This window comes from Acinonyx jubatus, chromosome C1 (genome assembly GCF_027475565.1).
Source record: "Acinonyx jubatus isolate Ajub_Pintada_27869175 chromosome C1, VMU_Ajub_asm_v1.0, whole genome shotgun sequence".
Classification (NCBI taxonomy): Eukaryota; Metazoa; Chordata; class Mammalia; order Carnivora; family Felidae; genus Acinonyx; species Acinonyx jubatus.
Window position 1 is genome coordinate 118,095,397 of NC_069381.1, and position 27,295 is coordinate 118,122,691.

The window sequence follows — 27,295 nt, forward strand, 5'->3', positions numbered from 1 at the left end:
GTTTGTGAGTTTGAGGCCCGCGTCGGTCTCTGCGCTGTCAGCACAGAGCCTGCTTGGGATTCTCTGCCTCTCTCTCTGCCTGTTCTCAAAAATAAATCAAAAAAAAAAAAAAAGGAAAGAAAAACCTGGACATTGGAAGCTATGAAACAGTCCATATCTGGAGGGGTGTGGTGGGGATGTTCATAGGAGGCACAAAGCAAAAGCCGGATTCATTTCCTCCCCCTCACTTCTTCTCTTAGATGGTAGGAAAAGGCAAAAGTGAGCCCCTTCCTTCTTTCCCACCATTCTAGAACTTGGATACTAAGTTTTTATGTTACGTGTCTTAAAGACTATAATTTTAATTTGACCACCAAAAAGTATTTTATTTTCTCATAGTCGTGTTCACTATGAATCACTTAGGAGGGAAAATATGCTAGCGGGCAGAAAGTGCTACAAAACGCCTTACGCCAACCGTGGCCGACACTACCACTGATCACCGGTATCTCGTTGTCCTGTCCCCCAGGGAGAGGGATTACACATCCCAGCCCCTTTACAGTTAGTTGGAGCCAGAACCAGAACTAATACTATCAAACATTTAAGGGTCGCTGATTTATTCTTTCTGGAAGAAAAGCTGAACCTGACTCAACCTTATTATGAATTTTACATACATTCTGGAAAGATCTGCTTTGATGTATACTGACCCGCTTTCTCTTAGACAGGCATGACACTGACACACACTAGGTCTGAGGCACAGGAAATTCCACAAAGATTTGTCTTTACAAACATCTTTAAGCTTCATCTTCAAATTGTCAGGCCACGGGCTCCCTGGGCCAATGCGCAGACTACGTGCAGCAGCCGTATCCAGCTGATCCTAAAATGATGGGGTAGCACTTTGTCTTTCTGTAACGTCCTGCTGGAAAATCTCAGGCTTTTGTAAAAGCAGAAAGGACTGTTTCAAAACAGAACTGCCACTGTCATACTTTGGTTGGGTAGACATTCCCAGAAGGTCTAGGAGTGACATGTGATGACTATAAAGGGAATAGAAATGAGTTTCATTCAGTGGCAGAAATTCCCAGGGAATGCATTTTAGAAACTTTTCTTCTAAAGCAAACAGATTCAGCACTTGGGTTCTTTCTTTCCTTTGTCTACTCAATTGCTCATCACAATGAATTGGTCTGTGATCATTCTGTACAAGTTTCCTCAAAAAGTGTTTCTAAAGAAGAGACAGATCTTGCAAACGCAACAATCTTACGGAAACAGTAGTGCTGAGTGAATTTGTTTTCTGAACGGTAATAAAAAAGGGTTCTTTTTCAATGGCAGTATATATTTCCTACGTGCTCATTCCTACTAACGCCCACCTTTGGGGAAGCTACAGGAAGATTAGCAGTTGCAAATCCTGCCATAAAAAAGCAGAAGGGTGCAGTCACACTAGAGTACAGTTCTGATGTGGAATCAAAACTGCCCCTTGTTCATGAAATCCTCACACAGACCACAGCCGGGGAAACGGTGAAAGGGAAAAATTGCCCATATATGGCAATCAGTTTTGACACGAGACTCATCAATAGCCCATTCTTTCCCAGGCACATCATTATCTATCTGATCTGCCAAATCTGATACTTAACAACATTGTCTTCGGAACAGTTGACATACCCTGGAAAAGTCTGTCTTGTAAATCACAAAGAAAGATGACAGGTTTCACAGATTTCATCAGTGGTAAAGAGAAGGGAGGCATAAAGGAACAGACACTAGGATACTCATACTCTCTGGCACAATGAACCCTATGAACTGAATGTATGTCGAAAGGGAAAATACTCTCCGTACCTCAATTTTTATTGAGGCCAAACAAGAAACCACTGACTTAACCTATTTATCTCAGCTCCTAACTAAATTGAGTTTTCGGCCTGTAAAGACAAATGAACAGGCAGATGGCATGATCTCACGGTATAAAAAGGAAGTGGAGAAAGTGGAATCGGGGCAGCAGACCCCTAAAGCCATAGCTTCTCCCTCCTACCCCCAATCCATAGAAATAACAACAAAAATTAAAAGGACAAGGAATCCATAACTATATTGTCAAGTAAGACCGTATCCTTCGTGGACCAAACACTACAAGGAACTCCTGGAAGTGAGAAAACAATCCAGAGCAGAGAGATGGAGAGAAACCACAGTTCCGAATACGAAAGGAGGGGACTTGCTATAAACACGAAATCAGAGATTCTAAGCTCAGAGGTGGCTGATGCTCTGAGACGGAAACACCAAGAGTAACTGACCTGATGCATTCAAGCAGGCTATTGTGGAAGCAGCCACCTGGCCAACTACATGTCTACTCGCCCACCTTGGACGGGGCAGAGACAACACAGTATCTGCCCCCAGGTGAAAGTGGCAGGAGTGGAGAGGCATGGCAGTCCACCCAAGCCGAACAAGGGAGCACTCACATCCAGAGACAGGCTGGTGATACAGGCTCATCCTGCCTTCCCCTGCAATGGCTCTGTAGAAGAGTTTAGAACTTAAAAAAAAAAAAAAATTAATGCTTATTTATTTCTGAGAGACAGAGACAGCACGTGAGTGGGGGAAGGGCAGCGAGAGAGGGAGGTACAGAATCTGAAGCAGGCTCCAGGCTCTGAGCTGTCAGCACAGAGTCTGACGTGGGGCGCAAACGCACGAACTGTGAGATCATGACCAGAGCCGAAGTCGGATGCTTAACCAACTGCATCACCCAGGTGCCCTGAGTTTAGAACTTTAAAAGAAGAATAATTACTAGCCTCAAAAAATACAAGAAAAATATAAGAATGGCAACGCATTTCCAAATAAATACATACATACATACATACACACATACATAAATAGCTTTGAAATTAAAACTGTGACCACTGAAAGTAAAAGCCTAGTGATGGCTGAACGCTGAATGATACAGCTGAAGAGCAACTCACTGAGCTAGAAGATCCAGTTAATTCTTCTAGAGTGTAGCACAACAGAGAAAAGCTAAAGGATACACAGAAAACAGAAACAAAAGGTCAAAGATCTCTTAAATGGAGGAATTTGAGAAGAATAGAGAACAAAAGAATAATAAGAGCAAAGACAAAAAAAAAAAATAGCCCAGAATTAAAGAGGAGATGTCTCTGATTGAACAGGATTAATAGAAAAAGACCTACTCCTCTACATCAGAATATGTAGGATGACGAAAAAAAAAAAAAAACCCTAAAAATAAATCAATAAAAGAAGGGAGAAAGGACTCTAATTAAAATCCCAATACAATCAAGGCAGCTGGATAAGTATTTCATTCACATGGTCAGGAGGACTACAGATCAGATCTTTCTTTCCACCCCACCTCTGAGATTTTTCCAGGTAACACCAACGCCACTGTTAACAGCTGGTCACCCAGGCCTTGGGTCTCCACTCCGCTGCTGTGCTTCTCCACCCACTTAAGGGAACTATGTGAACAAAGTTGTTTACATCGCACCTTGGACCTCAAGAGTTGGAAACGTTCCACTAAACTGCTGACCACAAACTCTATTTGTAGAAGCCTATGACCTTCTTAGAAAAAATGTTTTTTACCTCAAGATGTGCAGTCCTTGTAGCTTACCTGATTCTTTCACACTGTCAGGTCAGCACTGCTGGTTCACCTTCCTTCTCCAATTTGCCTGGATCCCAAGCAAGACTCCTGATCTTTTGTTAGGCCTCCGTTAATTTCTCACATGGCCGTTATGCCACGTCTTCCAACAAATTCCTAACTAGAATCAATCTCTGCCATCACAACTGCCCTAACTCCTGGGCTACTGAGCCCCCAGACATGGCATAACCAAGTTGACTGTTGGCTCCATGTCAAGTGTCTCATCTGGGGCCTCACTTGAGTCCTTGATGGACTCAAAACCCTCTAGAAATTCTTTCTTCATCTTTTGTCAGTCCCTGTGTCCATTCTTCATAGAGGCTGTCCAAACCTCCACCATCTTTCAAAGTCCTCTAGCTCACCTCAGCTCCCCTCGCTCATAATAAATGGCTTAGTATATGATCAGGCGTTTCCCAAATATCTTTTGAGAGCTATTAGTATACAATGAAATATTTTAAATGTGAAGATACAATAGGTTAAGAAAAGCATTTTTCGGGGCACCGGGGTGGCTCAGTCAGTTGAGCGTCTGGCTTTGGCTCAGGTCATGATCTCGCGGTTTGTGAGTTCGAGCCCCGCGTCAGGCTCTGTGCTGACAGCTCAGAGCCTGGAGCTTGCTTCGGATTCTGTGTCCCCCCGCTCTCTCTCTGCTCCTCCCCGACTCATGCTCTGTCTCTCTGTGTCTCAGAAATAAATAAACATTAAAAAACAAAAAAAGAAAAGCACTTTTCAACATAAACCATACATCTCCTTTATCTCTAAGGTTGGTTATTCCTTCCAACTGCACTTCATACTACCAGCTCTCCTGTCTGGAACTGCCTTCTGCTCTGGCTTGAACCACATCACTCTTCTCTTTCTCCTCCCACTTGTGACAGCACCCTCCCCACTTCCTCCAACCCCTCTGCTAACATGCCAGCATGCCTCAGATCTGTCTCCCTTCACGGTAACATGCTCCCTAGGGGATCACACCCATGCCCACAGCTTCAAGGACCATGGACATATGCCAACAATGACCTCCCCCATTTACATCCAATAACCCAGACTCAACTATCTGACTGCTTATGACGCATCTTTACCAGACGTCCCTGACATACCTGGACCTCAACTTATCAAACTAGACTCACTAACTTTACTCACTCATCTGCTTCCCTATATTCCTCTTTGGTTTACAGAAATGCCATCCACCTAGTTTTCCAAAGAATAAACATTAAGTCACACTTCCTCTTCCTTCACCTCCACGCTCACGTCATCAAGTTCAGATGACCTAGTCCAAAATGTATGCCAATGTTTCCCTTGCTCTTTGTTCCCCAAGTTACAATATCTCTCTGACCTCAAACATGCTCTTCATCTCACACGAATCCACACCAATGAGTGGCAATCTGGGCTGCACATTAAAACCGCCTGCAGAATTTATGAAGATCCTAAAGTGCGGGGCATACCACAGGCCAATGATTTTAGAGTCTCCAAAGGTGGAAGCCAGGCATTAGCATTCTTTACAAATTTCTGTATAATTCCAATAGGCAGCCAGATTTAAAATGTTTCCAGAATTGAAGATGTTGAGCACACAGATTCAAAGTGCATAAACAATGAGTTAAAAGTCTTCAGCATGATGGGAGCAGTGGGAAACCAGGAACCTAGAATTCTAAGGCCTGATAAGATGTTCTGGGAGAAAAGAGCACTCTTCCAGATGCATAAAGCTAGGACTCTGCTACACACAGACCATCACTGGAAGAACTACCTTCTGAAGAATACACAGTTTGATTCTTCAACAACGTAGGTTTGAGCTGCACGGGTCCACCTACACGTGCATTGTTTTTTGATAAACAGAGTACAGTACTGTAAATGCATTTCTTCTTCCTTATGATTTTCTTAAGAACATTTTATTTTCTCTATCTTTATTACAAGAATACAGTATATGATACCAACTATTTATGTTATTGGTAAGGCTATGAGTAGTTAAGTTTTGGGGAGTCAACAATTATACATGGATTTTCGACTGGGTGCGGGTAGCACCCCTACCCCCCACATTGTTTCAAGGGTCAGCTGTACTCCACTGTGAGCCAAGATCAGAGAGGTATTTAATACTGACCAAGTCTGGATTCCACCTAGAAAATACAAGATGTGTGAATGTATGCACCACTGAGAGGTTCCAGTGACCTTAATAAAGGTTTTGCAAAGAAATACATTTATAACAAAAGTATTAGCAGGATTCTGGCTAGTTAACTGTTTTCTTGTGCTTTTGCAGAATTTAGTCTCAGTTTTCAAGCATTCAATTTCCAGAACTTTAAAAAAAGGAAGCAATGACAATGTAGCAATGTTAAAAGATGTTTACCACTTTCTTTCATTGCAAAAAAAAAGATGTAATATATTCACATACTTATCAAAATATCAAAACAATTTTATTTTTGCCATCAATATCTTGTTTTCTAGATGATCTAAAAATAATTTAAGAATTCCAAAATGATAATCATTCAATTCCTATAACACTCGACTTGGTTCCCTTTCATTATTTCTTAGCAAATTCAACCATACATGTTAATTTTATTAAATTAATCATCCGTATTAGATTCTAAGATTTACCACAGGGAAGAAAAAAAGACTCTTAACCAAGATGATAATTATATATTTAATACATCTTGCTTTTAACAGCAATTTTCAAAGTAAACACATCATAGACCTTATAACTTATTAAAGATTTATAGTGCTTACAAAGTTGATTCTAAAAATATACCTTATTTGTTCTAAATGAATAACATTATCTGGAAGATAGAATAATAAATTATAGTAGTATGTTTACCACCACTATAGTTAAGATTGTGTACATATATTCAATATGAAATCCTTTTAGGATTTTCTCACTTTCAGCCTTAAAACGTAAAAGCAGATTAAAGTTTGGCATACAAGATCTCAGACTGGTAGCAATGGTTTTAAAACCAAAAATTACAAGATATCTAGTTGACGTATTATGAGAGCATGGGCACATGCACATACATTTTTACATGTACATCCTCTCTCTCACTCAACTCAGTGCACGTGCGCGCGCGCGCGCACACACACACACACACACACACACACACACACACACACACACACACAGTAAGCAGAAAGCTCCACCCTTTTGTATCAGACAACTGCCATCAATAAAAACTGGGAAAAAATTTAACTAAAAATATGTTTAAATCACACTTACATGGTTCTAGGTGTTAGAAGGAGATGCACAAAACTGTTATCAAGATCTTTAACATGCACAATATGCCATCTCAGTACATTCTTAAACAGGCTTAAACTACTCACTAATGGGCATATGAATACCTAAAAAGTGATGTGCTCATCCATTCCCCAGATGGCATTCCAATGATAACCAGTCACATGACCCAGCCTGGTTAATGTGGTTTGCTTTACAGAGCCCAACAGATTACAGAACCCAGGAGAATTAGAAACTTCATTTTGATCGGTTTGGGGTTTTTTTGTGTGTTCCATGTGCAAAAGGAATGGGATTCTGTATTACAAATGACAATATCATTTAACACTTTGTAGCACTGTAAAAGGTCATTTTTGTATTTCTAAAACACATTCATTCCAGCTAAATTTCCCAATGGTACCTTCTTTTAATTATATATAGTCTCGCAGATTAGACTTAAAACAATTTAATGCTGCTAACCTCTCCTGCTCAACACTTTTACCTCCAGTGTAATTCCTTTTTTGGACTCTCTCCAGTAATGCAGGTTTGAAAATGTTCTACAGACGTTCATTTTCATTATAAATTAAAACACCCAAAGCTCTCTGAGACAACATTAAAATAGAAACTAACCACACATTAGGGCACCCATAGCTCATACTGCTGTGATTAGAAAAATAAAAAGGCACAACAGTAAGCACAAGAGAATATGCCAGCTTTCCATTTTTGTTTTTCTTTTTTTTTTTTTTTTGGCTTTCCTCCTATTTTATTTCACTAAGTTTATTAACAGTTCAAGCATTCTTATACTCTGCATGACAATAACAGAATATTTTGGCACATCAACATTGTGATACAATATATGGTATGTTTAAAAAATTAATTTAAAAATTTCATCTATTAATGAACATGTTTTTAATGTAGTGCATATATATATTTTATAGTTATTTAAGTCAAATACATAAAGGTTTGTAACTGATTTACAGATGAAGCAATCACAGATTGCAGTAATATATGCGTATGTGCATGTATATGCACATGTGCATGTGTGTATGTATGTGTGTGTAAATATATACATATATATGTATATATACACGTATATACTTGTATATATATACATATATATGTGTATATACATATGCATATATATATACACACACACATACACACACACACACACACACGCGCACACACACACACACACCTATACACCAATCAAGGGGAAAACTGCATCCTAGCAATTTTACAGTCTGGCGTTTTGTTGGTATAGCTATCATGCCCTTTTCAGCTTGTTTTTCTGTACAAAAGATATATTTTTGCCTTCTTCATTCCTGATGAGATTTTTCTGCGATAACTTTACATTCATACTGTAAAAATTAAAAGGTTAAAAGGTTAACAGATTAAGGTTTATTTGGGATACCAATTTCCATATAAACTAAAAATTAATACTTTATTAACACATGCCCACTTTATTTGCCAAAGAATCTGAGAGTTATGCGATGATTTGAATTAAATGACAAATGTGATAGGGAAAAAGAAAGTTCACAGTCTAGAAGTGAAAGGAGACATAGAAAATGCAGGCAAAAGACAAGGTTACTGCATTTCAAGCAAATAACAACAGTATGATTCAGATCAATCTTACAACATGAAAGGAAGCAGAATGGGTTTCTTTGAGTGCTCAGTAAGGTGAATCAGCAAAGGAAAGGTCATGAACTTAATGACAGGACTGATACAGTGAATTCAGATAATATTTTCTCAAATAGCTTTACAATTTCAAGGAAAAAATCTGTTACATTAGCAAAATCTTCTGGTCAAAACAGTTATTTTAAAAGTACAGCTATAGATGTACACCCACAATTCAAAATAAGGGAAACTAGGAGGCTTAAGATAACTGGGTGGCTAGATTATTAAAACGACAGTAACATAAGCCACTCAATTCGCCTAGCTGGCTACAACGATAAAAGTGACAGCACTTATTCATGAAACTGCTGTGGCCCTTGAATGCTTCTGTCTGACCCTTGCCATCTATGACTGGGGCTATCGACAGTGTCCTTTTTCTTTTTAACTAAAATGATCAAACACCTTGATTTGCCAGAGATGGTCCTAATTTATAACCACTGAAGTAACACAGTTACTAGTCATGTCTCTTTTCACCTTTAAAATTGTCTCTTTGATGGAGTAGAAACCTATAGATTAGTTTTTTAAAATTAGAGGATAAGTCATAGCACCTTATCTGTAACACATTTTAGTTTTTCTGTCCAGTGGTTCCTCTGACTTCTCGTATGCTTGGTTTGGAGAAGACCTGTCTCCCATCTCAATAACAGATGAAATAAGCATCAGCTTACCATTGCCAGTTGTCGACCAATGTTTCCCATTGTTATGCCTCCAGCAAAAAATATACACGGTAACCAAGAGCGAACATAGAGAAAATCTGGAGATGTATATCTAGAATAATAGAAATGTTTTTAACAACCCACCAAGGAAGTACAATGACACTTATTAATGGAAATAAGCTGTTACTCTGTAAAGTGGCTAACCCATTTTAAAAGCTCAATTCTGAAATCATTTGTCATTTATTTTAGGAAACAAGCACCAAAAAGAATACTTACTGATAAACACCATTATAGACTAGCAGTTGAGTGACCAAGGTTGCCAAGAAAGCAATTCCTACTCCAAGGCCAAAACCACTTCTAGATCTATCAAATGTCCACCACAGTCCAATGGAGAGTGCAGCCAGTGTGAGGGACAACTGTATGTTGTTATCAAAATCCACTTTCTGAGATCTGTGTTAAAGAATCATCTTAAAACTTGTAGCCACATAACACCACCTGTTCGTTTTTCTAAAATAAGAGATGTTACTGTTGGGACGGGAATTGATTGCTTATTCCAGAGCGTGGTCAGTCTTTTCATACAACATATTGACACTGGGGGATACTAACTCTCTCTGATATTTACTAAAGATACACAGAGCGCATGATAATTTCATTAATAGATCCCACCTACCTGTAATTCCTTAAAAAAAAAAAAAATAGCACTCTATCTAACAGTCACAATTATAAGATCAGACCCATTATTTGAGAAATGCTTTCTTGGCTAAAAATGTAACCAGAAGCCTCAGAACACAAGTATTGCTAAAGGAACGTACTTTTGCTAAAAAAGAAACCAATATCACTTCTCAAACAGGTTCAGAATTACTTGAGAATCATACAAGAACTTGAAAATAGAAGAGTTGACAGCTATTTAACAGGGTACCACATTCTCTATATGATTTACTGACAGACACATTTTATAATAATGCAGTTCAGAAACAAGAGTACCAAGGACACAGTATCCCTTTCTATTATGTCAACTGTTCTAGTTTTAATTTGTTGAGGATAAAGCCTTGAAGTGAACATTATCTTGCAACCTGCCAAGCTATTTTGGTGCCTGAGACTTTCTGGTATAGGACAGTTTGCTCAAATGATATTTTATTTCCGTCACCTACTTAAGCATCTATTCACAAATGTACGGCCCTTTTCTACTCCAAAATCTCTGGGCAAAACGAAGCTTTACAAATTCAATTTTCTCATTTCTTTGCTAGAGGATTACACTAAAGGAATTAATTTCAAGTATCATTAAAAGGGCATTATCTATGTCCCAAAGGCCACATCTTGGCACTATATCCAGCTCCCCAGGGGAGACTAGATATTTCGCCAAGCTAACTGGCCATGCTGCAACTAGAGAAGAGAGAAGAAGTTCAAAAAATGCATACAAAACTATTTCTTACTTCCTTTTAACATCCTGTTTACCACCATCCCCCTTCCTCCACCATACCATCTGGTATCTCCAAAACCTAGAATTCAGGTTTGCTTAACGTCTCAGTATCCGAGGGCTATTGTTGGCCACTCCCTCAAGGTCATTTCTTGATTAGGCTTGACTTAACAAAAAACCTATAGTTTATTGTATGCTTTCTGGAAAAGCTTCCTTATTCTTTAGCAGGCATTATACCTAAAACTCCAAAGAAAAGGTTATATGCTCTGATTTTTCTATGCAATAAACATGCGTTTAAAGAGCAAAATTTGATATTAACTGAGTGCTACCTATGATAACTAAATTAACTTCATTAAGGGTCAAAGCTAAATAAGGTAAACAGGTAAAACACATTAATCTGAAAAATAGTATCATGTCATTTCTCAAATCTAAGGGACCTAATATCAAGTCTACATTATAAATTTATGCTAAAATTTTGCCAACATTTTGGATTTTACTTAAAGGGCAGGCAGAACAGTTAAAACTTGCTATATTCAAGTGTTTCATTGACAGAGAAAGAAAATGACCAAAGCAAAAAATTTAAATTAGACATATAAAGGTTTTTAAATCCCAGAAAAGGCTATTTAAATGTCTCTATTCAAAAACACCTGAAACATCTACAGTAGAGCCATCTAATCTACCAGTTGGAGAGGAATTTACACGCTTATAAGGCTCTGGAATAGAAGAAGCAGCCCTTCGTAGACTGAGTCAGGATCTCCGGGGTCCGGTCTCAGCTCTGTCCTACCTTGCAGTATGAACGCTTTAGCAAAGTACCCAACCCCTCCAGCTTTCATTTGTCTTACTATCTTTATAAAGAAAATGTAGAACTGGGTGATTTCTAGTTGTCCTCTAGATAGAATATTCCAGGAGTCTATCTTTTTAAACCCTTCTAATCACTAGATATGTTTGTTATAAAATCCTAAATCTCAAAGATGTCACCAAGCTAAACATGTTAGGAAATTCTTTCATGTAAAAGGAAATGGGAAACCAAAATAATAACCGCCACTGAGGGCCTTCCAAATTCACAGAGCCCTAAGGGCTAACACAATTGGGAAGAGAAAGGAGATGTGTTTGTGGAATCGAGGACCCTATCGCTTGCCTCCATTCCTCCTCCCAAGCCTTTCCAGAATACCTCAGTATTTTCTGTAAAAGACAAGGAATCTACCTGCCACATGACCGACAAGGAATCTACCTGCCACATGACCGACAAGGAATCTACCTGTCATGTGACCTCGCCTCTCTCCAGCTAACTGCCAGCCCTGAGCCTGGTACAGAGCCACAGGAGGGAACCCTGGGCAGCCTGGCCCGCATTCCACGCTCATCCCAGCACCAGAGCTCCTGCCCCTCCACTCTCTAAGCCACATCTTCTAGAAAAAAAGGGATGACTGAACTAGCATGTCCCAGACTCTCTTTTACAAAGGAAAGTCAGGGGTGGGGGAGAAGAGAAGCAGGGAGGATGACAGGATAAAAACCTTACGAGGCCAAAAACGTTTGTTCTGGGGTTGACATTTTTCTCTGTGCTGTGGGGGAGAAGACAGTGGGGAGAAGGGAAACAGAGGCCACTTCACCCTTCTAGCAAGGACACTATAAAAATACTCATTCAGGGGCGCCTGGGTGGCTCAGTTGGCTAAGCATCCAACTTCAGCTCAGGTCATGATCTCATGGTTCGTGAGTTCAAGCCCTGTGTCAGGCTCTGTGCTGACAGCTCAGAGCCTGGAGACTGCTTCGGATTCTGTGTCTGTCTCTCTCTCTTTGCCCATCTCTCACTTGAGCTCTGTCTCTCTCTCTCTCTCAAAAATAAACATTAAACAGATTTGTAAATAAGAAAACCCCAAAAAAATAAAAATACTCATTCATCACAAAATAAATTGTCAGAATCCTTAAATGATCAAATTTTAAAAATATGTCCCTTAGGCAAAAAAGTTCTTTTTGGTCAATGTCCAAGCTGAATATTTTCATTATGCCACCTTTAAGAACATTTATGTGGTTTTCTGGCATTGATTAGAACCAATAGATGAGTCTGACTTTTTCTGAAAAAATTACAGGTTCCTTAAGTTAGGAACAAACTAAAAAAAAAAAAAAAAGAAGCCAGCATGAAGCCACCACATGTCCTTTTTGGCAAGTCTTAAATGAAAAAAGAGGAAAGAAATCCTTTGAAAATGTACCTGTTTCAATCTCAGAGTTACCGAAACTATACGGAAGTAATGAAGTAAGCTACTTTAAGAAAAACATGCACAGTTTTTAAACATGAGAAGTTTCTAAGTGATACTGAAGATGTAAATGAAAGGCTCTACCCCTCCCTGTAAGCCCACAGCTGCTCCTGTGATGTTTCAACAACACCGCACACATTCTTTTTCTGGCTAAGGAGACACAGCACAGTTTGACAACAGTGAAGTTGCAAGGGACTATTTAACCTTTGGTTTGTTGGAGCTGCTTTGTGATTATGCATTTTGTTACAGCGGAAAGGATACAGCGCTGGCATGATTTATACCAACAAAGACGGCTACGCACCGCATCACACTGGACCACTCTCTTTTAAATTTATGTGGTTCTCCTAGATGCCTGTCAATGCAGGGGTATAATAACCCAATCACAGCTGTGGAAAAAAGGAGAAAAAAAAAAATTAAGTCATCTCCAATGCTATACCGGCAAAACTTAAGCTAAAAGAGCTACAATCCCCATAACCATTTGAAAGACTGTTTAAAAAGCTCTTCAAGTTATTTAACATCAATCACGGATATTTTTAAACTTACGTCCCAAAAGAAAAAAGATACCACCGCTGAAGAAAGCGCTGTAAATGCTTACCACAGTATCCTCAACTGTAACTGGCAGAGCACCATTTCAGTGCATGATTCACAATTTAGCACTTTGCACTAGATGATTCATGCTACTTTTCTACTACTACTATCCCTGAGATTTGAAAAGCATCAAACCAGTTGGCAGTTAAGCAATGTTCTCTCTAAACTACATAACCATGAAACATGCTATATAATGCCACAAACTATCTAAAGAAAGCTAGAAGCGTAAACTCATATAATAAGCTCATCACACACACCGTGCTCGTTTGGATGGCGATGGCTGTCCTGCTACACAGATTATCTTAGTTCCTCCAGCTTGTCTCCTGCACCCAGTGCTGGGTCCCAACGTTCCCCTGCACCCTGGCCCTCTAATGAGACTCTAGGTCATATTGTCAAAACGGGGAAACTTACAACAGAAATCTACATTTGAGCCTCCTTCTGCACATAGAAAAAACTTAGGAAATATAATCTATAAGAACTATAAATTTCAGTTAAAATTTAAATTTACTCTTAAAAAGATAAGGAGGAATGATTTTAGTACATTTCTTAGTTTTAGAAAAAACATCTTTAATGTTAAGTGTGTAGTTATGAATAACTGTATGCAAAATGTCTATGATTGAGACTCAGAATACTTGCACCCGATTTTTAATTAAAATACTTGTCAAACTTCAACATTTTATTCATTTAATGGGAGAGGATTTTAAAAGCTAAGTTAGTCATTAAAAAAAGACCTTAATGCATCAAAACAGTCTTCAGCAAGTTATAAGGAAAATGTACTTTTACAGATTAAATTAAACAGGAAATAGCTAGGCAGCTTTGATTTGCTAAACTTCCTAAAAACAGAATGGATATGTTGCCATTAAGTTAAAGACACAACTGTTACAATAGTTGAAAAGCATGTTTAGAAGGCCCAATGCTACCTATGATGTATCTTGAAATTACTGTACCAAGATCTGCGTGCCTGAGGACCAGGAACCCCTGCCTGGCCCGGGAGTGGCTAGCTATACCTTAACAAATGATGCATCCAATCATTAAGGAAAAATGAAAATCAATTAATATCACAAATCACAGGCTAGCAGACCAGTGGAGCAGTCTACCATCTGGAGGTGAGCTGCTACAATGATATATCTGTGTCCTAATCTACAAATCTGAAAGCGCTCTCCTGAGTTAGGCTTTTGCTGAGCATAGCGGGTTCGCCGACCATCAAGAGATTAACAACAAATTTCAGCAATGCAGACCTCCAAAATCTGTTAGTAAATTTAAAACTTTCATATCCTATTCCTATTTAAAAGTCTCGGCTCTAAAATCCTGTGAGATTAACTGACAGCACTTCCAAATTTCTACAAAATTAAAATGGCACCAAGCATGCCTAACAGTTGAAATATATCTAAACGAATGCTACCTCTTTTTTTTTTTTTTCTCAAGGGGTCATGAAACTAACAGCTCATATCATTCCTCACTCTCGCTCTCCCTCTCCTCCCTCTGCCTGTTGCTGAGTGAAATCAACCAAGATCAGGCATTCCAAGTCAATTTTCCTCAGCAGCCGATGCCATAGGTAAAGAATTATCACATAGAGAATACTGACGTGTGTGCAAAGAAATAAGTAAGTAAAATTGACTAGATTTGTATGCATGTGATGTCAGACTCACAAGGGAGAGACAACTGAGGAGAGAAAGCAAAAACACAAAAAGGAATTTAAACTGCCACGCTGCCAACCTTGGGATTTGCCAATAAAAATCAAATCCATTGAGTATGCATGGTTCTCGGATGCTCCCTGAGAAGGAGAATTCGAGGAAGCCTGTCACTTCCCATTAAATGTCTTCTTCCTTCCCTTTAAATAAAGGCATGGCAGAGTCTGATCACAATATCTACAGCTTAGTGAGGCTCCACTGTTTGAGAGCTCAGCAGAAGTATGCCTGGGCCTCTTTTCGTCTTTCTCCACTTTCTTATCCTAACAAGAGAGACCGTTAAAATCGTGCCAGTGTAACATTACATGCAAACATCGTCCTGCTTAATCGCAGGGTTCTCTGATGCAAACTAACACTGCTTGGGATAGATTTAAGCTATTTCCCAGGGACCAGTTACAGCCTACCAAGCCAAAACCAGAATAAGTTTGTAAGACATCAATATTAAGTCATCATGTTTTCTGGATGGAAGTGTGTTTAATTCAGTGATACACTACAAGGGACAGTGAAATCAAATGTTTTGCAAGGAAAGAGGGCTGAAAAAACAAAGCCACTGAACGAGATAGACTTTCATGGAAAACAGTTACAGGATAAGCAACGTTCCATTCAATAAATACTTAAGCTCCCATAACGTGTCTCCTTCTTGACATCTGCTGGGGATTTGAAAAGAAAAAAGAGCAAAACACGATCCCAGCCCCAAAGTGATCACAGCAACAATTCAATACAGTAATACGTTAGGGGTAGCACTGACAGCGCCTGGTGGGGGCCCAGTCCTCTCTTGGCATGTGCTGAGGGAAAGTGGGGTGCTGGGGTTTCAGGAAAGCTTCACAGAAGAGGTGGCCCTGAGGCAGCAGCGCTCAGCAGGTCAGTGTGTGGAAAGGGCTTTCTAATCCAAGGGAAGCATTGAGGAAAAGCACGGAAATTGCCAAATACCCACTATCGCCTGCAAGTTGTAAGCTTCAAGCAAAAAGGCAGCTTCAGAAAGCCTCAGAGGAAGATAAAAGTCGGCAAGGGCCATATCAGAGACTTCACGCTGCAGACACTGGGGAATCAGGAAATAATGCCATCGAGTTTGAACCAGATGGTTCAAACCAGATCTGGTTTGAACCAGATGGAGCATGTAGGAACACGCTCCTACAGTAGCACCAAGTGCACCACACAGGACGGGGTAGCAGGCAGAGTTCAAAATCAGAAGCCAAAAAGGAAAAAATTGAAAATTCCCATCAGACTGGTAGAGGGCCTGCCTGGACCAAGAAAGAGACGGAGGAAACACAGAAGTTGGACACTTGGAGGTAAGAGCGGGAGAAGTCTTGCGGAGCTCCCCAGGAACTGGGTAAATGACTGCCTGGCCAATCTGGAAAGATTTGTTTTTTCTTTTTACATTAGACATTAGCTTCATAGGTTTGAACATAATTTGGTTACTTAGGATTTTTCGAGTCAGTTTCTCTAGTTAATGTTACTCACACAATGATGGTTATCTTTTTCCTCTATTCATTCTTCAGAAAGATTCCTTTGCAGCCCTCGGTAACATTCAAGAGGTTTCTAACTGATTCTAACGCACTGCACACACAGAGAAGTTAATCAGCTTGAAACACCAGCCATTATTAAATTAAAAAATAGAGAACCATAAAAAGGAAAATGAGAGCAAAGGCAATTTACCAGACTTCTCTACTGGGTGTCCCTCTAGAAGCATGGCTAGCCAATTTTCCAGCACTGTGTTATAGGGAAAGGTAGCAAATAACCAGGGGCCCTTTGGTTTGCATGTAGAAAGTGGTGATTCTGGAGAACCTCCAGAAGGGAGCTCAATCTATGAATATTGTTGGACAGGAAAATGAAAGTACAATTTTCAGTTTTTCTGACTTAAGATGGTTAAGAACCTAGAGTTTTGAAAATGCATTCCAGCACATGTACAGAAAAACATATACATACTTTGAACGCATGTCAACTTGTACGCGCTATGTTTCTTATACCACTGACTTTTTATTTCCTTGATACTTTCCCTAAAATTGGGGGCAGGAGGGGCAGAAATCCATTTTCTACCTTTGGCAACTTTCACAAATCTGGTACTTTGCTCTCATTTACTAAATACCATGACCTATCCAACAAAATCAGTAGCAGGGTTAACTGGAATCTAGGTTTCCAAATGCCTCTCTACCTTCACTTGCCCAGTTAACCTCGTGGAATGCACTGCTTTCAGAAGAAACACTTAAGCAAGAAATGTAAGTGTAAATACCCCAAATGGAGAGCTGTGAAGTTTTCAAGTGTGACAAACCTAGTGGCTGGGGAAAGGAAGGAAAGTAGGGACAAAGTGACTGAAATGCAGCATTAACATTTGGAATCTTCCTTCCTAAATATGAGTTTGTGGCAAAAGTGCCCACACCACAGGGGAGGACACAGCCCCTGGTCCTCTCCTTAATGGAGGTACAATGAAACCTCAGTCAAGTTCACTTGCCCCCCCGCCCCTGCACACCCCCCCCCCCCCCCCTTGAACGTACATCACACAACACTATGTTCCATCCAAGCCCGGCGCTTCATCTGCAAGCTTCAAAAGAGACACCCTGAGGAGAGGGAAGTGTGAGTAGCTTTCTCTTCCCCTTCTCCAGCATGTGACATCTGACCTAGCTGCACTACTCACTGGCCCTCAGACCCTGGGCTCACGGATACCCTCTCTTTATCTCAGGTTCCTCATTCCCCCAAAGGAGGCACAATGCCAAAATATCACTCCCAAAGTTGCCCTACACATCCCTGGGGTTAAGGGATGTGCCTAGCATGTGAGGAGGCATTCAATAAGAATTTCTCTCCCCTGACCTTCCTTTCGTCTATCCTGAAAAGATGTGTTCTTCCAAGTCCCAAAGAGCTTCAATTAGTAGCCAGACAGCAGCTATACCATAGGAGAAAATAAGCAAACCAGGGGTGCCTGGGCGGCTTGGTCAGTTAAGCGTCTGACTCCTGGTTTTGGCTCAGGTCATCTCACAGTTCAGGACATGAACAGAGCACGTCAGGCTCAGTGCTGACAATGTAGGGCCTGCTTGGGATTCTCTCCCTCCTTCTCTCTGTCCCTCCCTCCCTCTTTTTCTCTCTCTCAAAATAAATAAATAAACTTAAAAAAAACTAGAAAAAGATGGTGGGAAAACTTAATTTTTCTCTTTTGAGTTTAGATGAAAAAAAAGAAAATATATGAGGGCTAGTAGATATGACAGAGAATGATAAAATATAATTTTGCTTTCTCCTGTATTTGGACTAGTTTGCCTATTCTCTCAGAAAATGTAATGACCTTGGGGCCACTAAGAATCCCTGCCTTTACAAACCTTAATGTGAATATTGTGATAGCGACATCGATTCATAAACCACACTGGAACCTTATGACAAAAATGCCCTTCAATCCATGCCAATTGTCCACTAGATTCCACGAGGTCATTCTAAAACATCTCACACCTAACTCCTCACTCTTCAACCTCCAGCTCTGGGATGGAAGTCAAGAAGGATCTACATTATACTGCAGTGTCGCTGATATTAAATATGAGACACCAAGTGGACATTCCAAAAAGCAATTTCTCTCTCGATCAGAATTTTCTTCTACCACACAATGATGGCTCCCTTCTATCACTTTCTTTTTTATTATTAATCTATTGGTCTCCGTCATTGGAAAAAGCTAAAGAGTATCCATTATGGAAGCTCGGCATTACAAAGGCTTTCTGAAATGCTCCACCTTATTCATTACACATTGTCCACCAAAAAAGATCTACAATAACTCCTGAAATAGGATAACGATTTTTAAGCAAAGAGAATCTGCCTTACGTATCTCTTTAAGTATTCTCTATTCTTAAGCTACATCTGAAACCAAGATACCAAGAAGAAAGCATGTCCAAAAATCTAAAAAATAATAACATGAAGCTTTAAATTTTTTTTAAGTTGATTCATTTACTTTGAGAGAGAGCTTGTGCACACACACAGTCAAGCGGGGGAGGGGCAGAGAGAGAGGAGAGAGAGAAAGAATTCTGAGCAAGCTCCACACTGTCAGGATGCGGGGCTCAAACCGACAAACCATGAGATCATGACCTGAGCTAAAACCGAGAGTCAGACGCTTAACTGACTGAGCCACCTAGCGCTCCGAATTTGGGTGATTTTGAAAGTAAATTATTGCCCACATGAAGCTTTAAACTTGAATAAAACTACTCCATCTTTCAAGTTTTCATCTACTTCAAAAACAAGGCCATAACACACACAGATCCAACCCTTCAAACCAAACAGTGACAATGATCATCAAAATAACTCAGAGTAAGACTTAATATGAGGTGGGTTGAAGAAAGGATAAAATTAAGAAGTTAAAAGCCTCAACCTGAAGGCAAGCAAGATTTGTTTTAGGATTAAATTTTTTTTTTATTTTTTTTAATGTTAATTTATTTTTGAGAGAAAGAGAGAGACAGAATGCGAGTGGGGGTGGGGGGGCAGAGAGAGAGGAAGACTCAGAATCCAAAGCAGGTTCCAGGCTGCGAGCTGTCAGCACAGAGCCCTATGCGGGGCTTGAACCCACGGACCACAAGATCATGACCTGAGCCGAAGTCGGACGCTTAACCGACTGAGCCACCCAGGTACCTCTTAGGATTAAGTTTTTAATGTTCACAGGTCAGACAGAAATCAGACACGCTGGTACCTACCCAGTGATTCCATTTACATTACATTACATTGTCCCTACTAATCTAAGGACAGAAAGATCAGTGGAAGCCTGAGGCTGGGGGTGGGGAATGGACTGCAAGGGGGCACAAGAGAGTCCGTGGGTGACGGAAATGTGCCACAGACGGGCTGTGGTGGTGGGTCACACAACTGCACGCATTTGCCTAAACTCATCAAACCACTCATTTAAAACGGGTCTGCCGTACTGCATTTAAATTAAAGCCAGGAAAAATAAGTCCTGCTCAGACAACATCAGAACTCATGTGCCCTGCTTGCTTCCTTTCTAAGCATCACAGAAGCAGCCTACACATACCTGAGGCTGTGCCACAGCAGGGCGGCACCCACCACGCTGAAGAAAAGATGCTCGCGATCACGTCGGGCGGAAAGAGCGTCACATTTCTCTGAATCTGAAGTAAATTTAACACTAATGCAAGAAATACTCCAATAAAAAACAGCACCACTCCACGAATCATCAAGTTCACGCTCCTGCTAGTGATAGATGAAATATAGGGGCCACGCTTTTTGGGCCCAGGCGACTCTGTCTTTCCTTCTGCCATGGTTTCATAAGTTCAGTAAACCGGCAAGACAAAAAAAAAAAAGCCTTCCCAGCAGAAAAACCAAATGTCTGTGAATCGAAGCAGGCCGGTGATCCTACAGTTACAGCATCTTGTCCTAAAAGAGGACCTACCAGAAATCCTGCAAGAGATAAGAAACAAGAAATCAATGTTTGTCTAATAAGTGATCCTGCAATTTTTCTGATTTCAATACTAATTAATTTCAAAGTACTAATAATGAAATGACAAGCTTATATATTTATGTGAATTCGTTACTTACTGAATAAGAAGTGACTTAAAAAGGATTTTTTAGGCATGATGTAATAAAAAAGTGTTTTTTAAATTTACCTGTATTTATACATTTACCAGGACAGAACAAGTGACCTGTGAGGCTCACAGGTTAGATGAATAATAAAAACAACTTGCCCCACCTCGGAGAAGAGCAGAGCAGGGTACCTGAGACAGTACCACCAGAGTCTGGAAGATTAAAATCCAGGTTTCTGTTTCTTCTACCTAAATCTCCAACCCTATCAGTTACAACAGATGGGCCTGGAGATTTAGGTAAAAATCTGTATACTTTACAAACGATAAAAGAATTAACATATAAGATCAACATATTCTGACTGAAAATTGTGTAATGCCCACAATAACATGTGACTTGCTCATGAGGAAGACCTCCCGAGGGGAACATGACCTGTTTTACTGTTTAACGCTTATGTATTTGAATTTTCGTGCAAGAGCATCTTACAAAACACAGACCACCACCCAATCACCTACATACACATCAAGCACAGAAACCAGACCTGGCCTGCCCTCGGCAGGCCACAGCTGTGTCCCACCCCTGCCTGGACCCAGTCAGCCCTGACTGCAACCCCAGGAGCTTTTGTGATAAATCTTTAATAGGAAGCAGAAGAAAGGACACGAAGAAAATGAAGGGTAATCCATGGCTGGACTCCAAGGAGTCTGAGCCACACGGCTCTTGACTCCTAAAGCTTAGAACTGTGCCAGTACCATCAGTCTAGGTATCTGTTCCTCTAACCAAAGCGATCTTTCCTTTGTGTGTGGCAAATAACATCTGATGCAAAGTGATCTTTCCTTTGTGCGTGGCAAATAACATTTGATGCATTCTATGAGCAAACAAAACGCATGTGTAAACTGGGTACTGGGGAGGGGGTGCTGACTTTAGAAATAATCAGTGTAGGGGCACCTGGGCGGCTCAGTTGGTCAAGTGTCTGACTCTTGATTTCATCTCAGGTTGGGATCCCTGGGTTGTGGGATTGAGCTCCACATCAGGCACGGTGCTGAGCGTGGAGACTGCCTGGGACCCCCTCCCTCTCCCTCTGCCCCTCTCCCGCTCACACGCATGGGCACGCACGCTCTCCCCCTCTTCCTCTTAAAAGAAAAAGAAAATTCAGTATGAAAATGAGAATATCTGTGAGTCCTAGTAACTTTCACAGCCTATCAGTTCCATGTGATTAACACAGACAAAAGACGTTTTTTTTTTTTCCCTGAACCTCTGCCACATCCAAAGCTCTGTGCCCAACACTCACAGAGGGAGTTCTGTCCTCAAACTAGTCCTCACAAACCTAACTTGGTCTACAGCATAACTGAGCTCTACAGCTTAGAGGACTACAGAAAGCAGTATGTATTATGGCTGATTCATGTAGCTCGAATCTTCAAAATCATCCAAAGGTTAAGTATTACCATCCTCATTTCACAAATGAAATACAAAGTCAAAGAGATTTAGCAAAACTTGCTTATCGTCACATGACATGCAGTATCAGAACTGGAATTTTACCTTAGGTCGAACTCCAAAGCCCATCATCCTCTTCCCTCTAAACCCTGAGTCCCATTCCAGCCCAACTGTTCAGACTTGTTTTTCAGCACATGGACACATGAAAGGGTATTTGGTCAGTGAAAAGATGATAGACATGGAAAAACTAACTCAAGTGTAAGAGATTCTCAACATAAGTGGGCAAGTGTATAACAGCACAAAGATCATAAGTGTACCAATGTCTTGAAATGTCCTTTACATCAAGGTGTGAAAAGATGTTTCCAAGAAGAAAAAATCCTATGGCCAGTTTGCATACTGTGTAACACCAACGTTTACTGTGTAAGTTCCTTCACTTCCCAGACTTCCAGCAGACACAGTAACCCGCCCCAGCTCCTGCTGTTAAAACAGCCACTCAAGCACAAAGAGTGTATATACATTTTAAGTGGCCCCAATTCCTCTAGCAAATCATTTGTTTATGTCTGTGCTTTTTCCAAAAGCAAGTTAATGGCAAAGCATACGTGGCATTGAATTATGTTTCCAAAAGAGCAAAATAACTTCAGCTTTAAAAAGCGTTGTTCAATTGTGCCAGGCTCAGCTCACAATCACCAGTGTTTGTCAGAGGGCACTGGCATTTTGGGCAGGACAATTCCTTGTTGTGTGGAACTGCCCTAAGCATTGCAAAACACTTAATGTCCCTGGCTCGTCCCCACTAACTGCCAGCGCATGCCCCCTCCCCCACTTGAGACAACCAAAAATGCCCCTACATAGATTTCCAAATGCCCCCAGAGGGCAGTGCCCTCCCACTAAGAGCCACCATTGCTACAGACTATTTCCTCAAGCTAGAGACTTTCTAAACAATTTACGTGATTCTACCATAGATGTTTATTCAACCTTCCCTGGCAATGCTTGTTTGTAGTCTCCTACTTCACCCCAAAAGCATTCATTCTTTAAAAGTAACACAGTATTTGTTTGGTGTTTGAGAGTTTTTTAAAAGCTAATATTTTGGGGTGCCTGGGTGGCTCAGTCGGTTGGGCGGCCGACTTCGACTCAGGTCATGATCTCGAGGTCCGTGAGTTCGAGCCCCACGTCGGGCTCTGTGCTGAGAGCTCAGAGACTGAAGCCTGCTTCAGATTCTGTGTCTCCCTCTCTCTGACCCTCCCCCGTTCATGCTCTGTCTCTCTCTGTCTCAAAAATAAATAAACGTTAAAAAAAATTAATTAATTAAAAGCTAATATTTTAAAAATCCAAGAAGCTGACTTTGATGACTATATAATAATATAATAGTATATAATTACTGGAGACAAAAATAAAAGAATGCTTTAGAATCACAGTATCCTAAAATTTAAGAAACAGAAGGGAACTGAGAGACCATCTCTATTCTAGGGGGTATGTCAGCCTGATGCAAAACAAAACAAAAAAGTTGTGTGCGTGTGTGTGTGTGTGCGTTTTTCTGCAGAGTTCCACAATTTATACCAAGTACTCAAAAAGTCGATGATCCAAAAGAAAAGTTAAGAACCAGTGATCTAACAGTTTTCTCATTTTACCAGCATAGCAAATGAGACCCAAAGTGGTCAAATGAAGGGACAAGATCAAGACTGTACTACTGGATCTTGCTACCACGAATGTGTAAAGCGTACTCCTGGAAATGACCAGACTCATCAAAGGGAAAAGAAATTCCACAAGTTCACTCACTCCCTGCTATCCAACAGCTAAGTTCCTAAAAAAAAAAAAAAAAAAAAGCATGCTGTTTATAGTATCAGGCACACAACAGGGAAGTGAGTTATTTAAATTAAAGCTCTTGGAATTAAGTATCCCCCAATTTGTTTACTTTTACGTAAAGTTCAGTTTTCTGATTACGTATTGGAATTTTTTTCTCAAAACAAAATGTACCTATAACTTTAAATATTACTGTTACATCAACGATAAATTTGATTCTTCACCATTTTTTTTTAAGTCTATATTTGAAAACTTTAGATTACTCAACAAATAATTTGCTGATCAGGGAAGAAGTCTTTGGTATAAAGATTTAAAGAACAGTCCCTCAACAGATCCTCAACAGTAATCCTGGTAAGTAGGCAAGCGTATTTAATCCCCATTTTACAAAACAAAAAATGTTAAGTAACTTTCTGAGATGATAATACTGTATCCTAGGTAGTATCAGGACTAGTGCTCTCCCCCACCTCCCCAACACTCTGGCTTCATGTACAGTTCTTTCTCATTTCACCACATTGCCCCACCTACGAACATCATACAAAAACAATCCGTGTGCCACACAAGTGGCAGCTTTTAAAGTCATACTGATAAATACTGTTAATACCAAAATAATGTGTGGGTTTTTTTTCAAAAATTAACAAAGAAAAATCTCCCACGGTACATAAAAAGCTTTTAATCTTCCTTGAGTCCTGACCTACAGTTTCTATAAAGTACATTACTGAACAAAAAGAAAAATAATTCAGATAGTTTAGATACATCAATAACAAATCATCAAAACTGGAAAAACATTAGTTCAGGTATATGACTGCCTGTCATATAATAAAATTAAATCACTACTGCACATCTTTTGCATCATGTGCTCTCTTAATTATAATGGCATTCTCAACATAGAATAAGCATAAACATCAAGAAAAACACACTTACATCAATGCAAAAGTTTAACTCTCCTTAAATAAAAGCACACGAATGTGAATCATAGTCTAGGGACACTAAAACTTCTAGAAAGACAGACATGTGTGCCTTGAAGACACTGCGATTCATCTTTCCTTTCTACGTCAACATCCAAACACAGAAACCATTAATCAGGCAGCACTCACATCCCATTACTACTTTTAAATGTCAAATCTCAGTCATTAAAAAGGTTACACTATCATTTGGGAATAATTTTCTGATAACGATGAAAACAACTGGTCTCCAAATTTCTGAAATACATTTTATCCTCTCCTTTACTGCCCGATCCACACATAAAAAGCAACAGTTGTCAGTTTAAAAAGAATCAACCCTTTCCCAAATGTACACGATTCACTGCTTGGTCACTTTATGTCAGATGTGTACTGAGAAGTACAACAAATCACACTCGTCAACGTAATGTCCAGAGAAAGAATCAAAGGGGGAAAACAGGAAGAGTACGTGACTAATATTTTTCTGTGGAGATCCTATAATTCAGGGAGCCTATAATCCCTTCACTCATTTTCACTCACTGGATGGCAATCAGAGCCAAGCGCCAAAGTTGGAAAACAATCTAGCCACTGCCTGCTTGGCTGCCTTCATTTTTCCTGTACTTAGGACTGGAGCACGCCTTCCCCTGCAATCTTCAGCTCCATGGCAATACTGATCTGGGCCAGTTTCCGTGGCGCAGCTGTCCAGTCTACCCATTCCTTCTTAAAGCATCTCGTCATCAATCCTACAAAATAGTAAGCTCTCCATGGTATATTTTCCTGGTCGAGGGAGCTACACCATACTTTCATAACTTTTTCCCGACACTAACAGGGCATGGGGTCACGATCACTTGTTTTATTAGCACACTTCTCCCCACCCCCCCTCCTCCTCTCCTATCATCCACACCGCTTTCCTTTTCCAGATTGCCAATCCCCACTGAGCAACCCTAAAATCCCAGTAACTATCACCAGCCGACTTCTACGTCCTGACAAGAGTTCTCTCTGCATTTACCCACACACCTACTCCAAAGGTGTCCAATTCCAATCCAAAATGCCAAAGTCCCACTCCTCAACCCAATATCAACACATCTTTCTGCGGATTCTAAACTTACTACAAAACCTACCTTTTGGATCCATCCCCTTCTCAAACCTGAGTCTCTCTGGCTACGAGCTTCCCAAGTCCTGACAGCTCTATGCTTGACAGCTCGCCGACCTCGACCCTCATCAGATCTCCAGGGTCGCCCTTTGCGGCGTCCTCCAGCCTTCTTTCCTCTCCGACACTCTTCCACTGTCCGGAGAGCTTGGGCCTCTCCTATGACCTCCGCCCGACCCCGCTTGTCCCCTTCCGCACCTACCCGACCCTTCTCCAGGTAAGCGGAGCCCCTTGCCCTTCAGGCCCCATCTGTGGTCCTGGCTACCCGCACCTGCCAGCAAGGTTCCCAGGATGCAAAACCACAAGCAGTTCCTCTCCCCGAAGGCCATCCCCCTCCCCAGGCCGCTTCCCTCAGCACCAAGTCCCCCGCGCTTCGCAAGGGTACCCCAACTCACCCCCGCCTCCGCCATCTTCTGGGACCGGCTCCCGCCCCCCTCCCGCTCTTCCTCCTCCCCTCCCACAACTCCGCCCGACCTCCACTGCGCCTGTGCCGTCGACGAGGAGGCGCTCCGACGATCGGGGCAGAAGAACTTCCGGTTCCTACCGGCACCAGTCGGTGGGCCCGCGAGACGGGGCAAAAAGGCTTCCGGTCTTCGCGCAATCCGAGGCCGCTGGTAGGCGTGGACTGTTTAGACGGTGGGAGGTGGCTGGGTCAGCTGTTGTTTGCTGCTCAGGCCACCGTGAGTTGTGACGAGTCTCCAGACCCTGGGGGCGGTGTGAGAGAATCGCGCGCTGACACACGCACACTCTCTGGGAGGCGTGACCCTCAGCATGTCTCTTTGCTCCAAGGGGAATTGAGGGCTCTGGAGCGTAGGCCGCCGGGTTCTCCCGCCGAGGACGGTGACTCTCAGTATCTTTGTGCTTTTGCTTTTCCTTTCCCCACTAACTCATAAAAACATAATGGATATTTGACTCATCTCCATGCCACAGCACTTTATAAGGTTTTTATTGATAATCGTTCCCCAGGTTCGATCAGGTAACACCGTTTGGGGACAGTTGTTTTCGTAGAAAGAGCTTTAGAGGTTTATAGCAAAGTAGAGAAAATACAGAATCTTGTAACCCCCCCCCCCTTGTCAGAAGTTGTGCTATAATGTGGATGTGATGAGGTTACAATGGCCTTGAGGAAAGTTTTAGGTGAAATTTGGGCCTAGCACAATTGCTTAAGAGCTTTGTATAAAAGTGTCAGTGAAATTCCTTTTTTCCTTCCTTTGAGCTGGTGAAAAATAAGATGGATTTTTATGTTTCTAAACTTGATAGCAGTACATTTATTTCCGAAAATTAAAGTAGAAATTAAATCTGCAACAAAATGCATCTAGGCAATATGATCTGTCTTGTTTTCTCTAATGTTTCCTCTAGCTCTTAAATTTCTCTCCTATAGGTTTTTACACTCCCAGGAAAATAAGATCTGGGCAGATTATATGAATGGATGAAGAATTTTAAAAGGAAAAGAGAAGGGCACCTA

At 40.9% G+C, this 27,295-nt stretch overlaps 1 protein-coding gene across 3 annotated transcripts in view; it reads right to left on the reverse strand.

Annotated features, from left to right (window-relative positions):
- Positions 1-26,346, reverse strand: part of INSIG2 (insulin induced gene 2) — a 54,757-nt gene extending 28,411 nt beyond the window's left edge. Inside the window, exons 1-6 of one of the 3 annotated variants that reach the window (XM_053214914.1) lie at positions 26,229-26,346; positions 20,015-20,397; positions 13,016-13,140; positions 9,365-9,531; positions 9,101-9,200; positions 3,158-5,685 (exon numbers count right to left, since the gene is read on the reverse strand). In XM_053214914.1, coding sequence (XP_053070889.1) covers positions 5,659-5,685; positions 9,101-9,200; positions 9,365-9,531; positions 13,016-13,140; positions 20,015-20,258 — 663 coding nt within the window. In that variant the 5' untranslated portion in view covers positions 20,259-20,397; positions 26,229-26,346 and the 3' untranslated portion in view covers positions 3,158-5,658. Of the gene's footprint in view, positions 1-3,157; positions 5,686-5,957; positions 8,123-9,100; positions 9,201-9,364; positions 9,532-13,015; positions 13,141-20,014; positions 20,398-26,228 lie in introns of those variants that run through there. The other 2 variants (XM_015062528.3, XM_053214915.1) reach the window with 2 other exon arrangements.
- Positions 26,347-27,295: the final 949 nt, after the last annotated feature.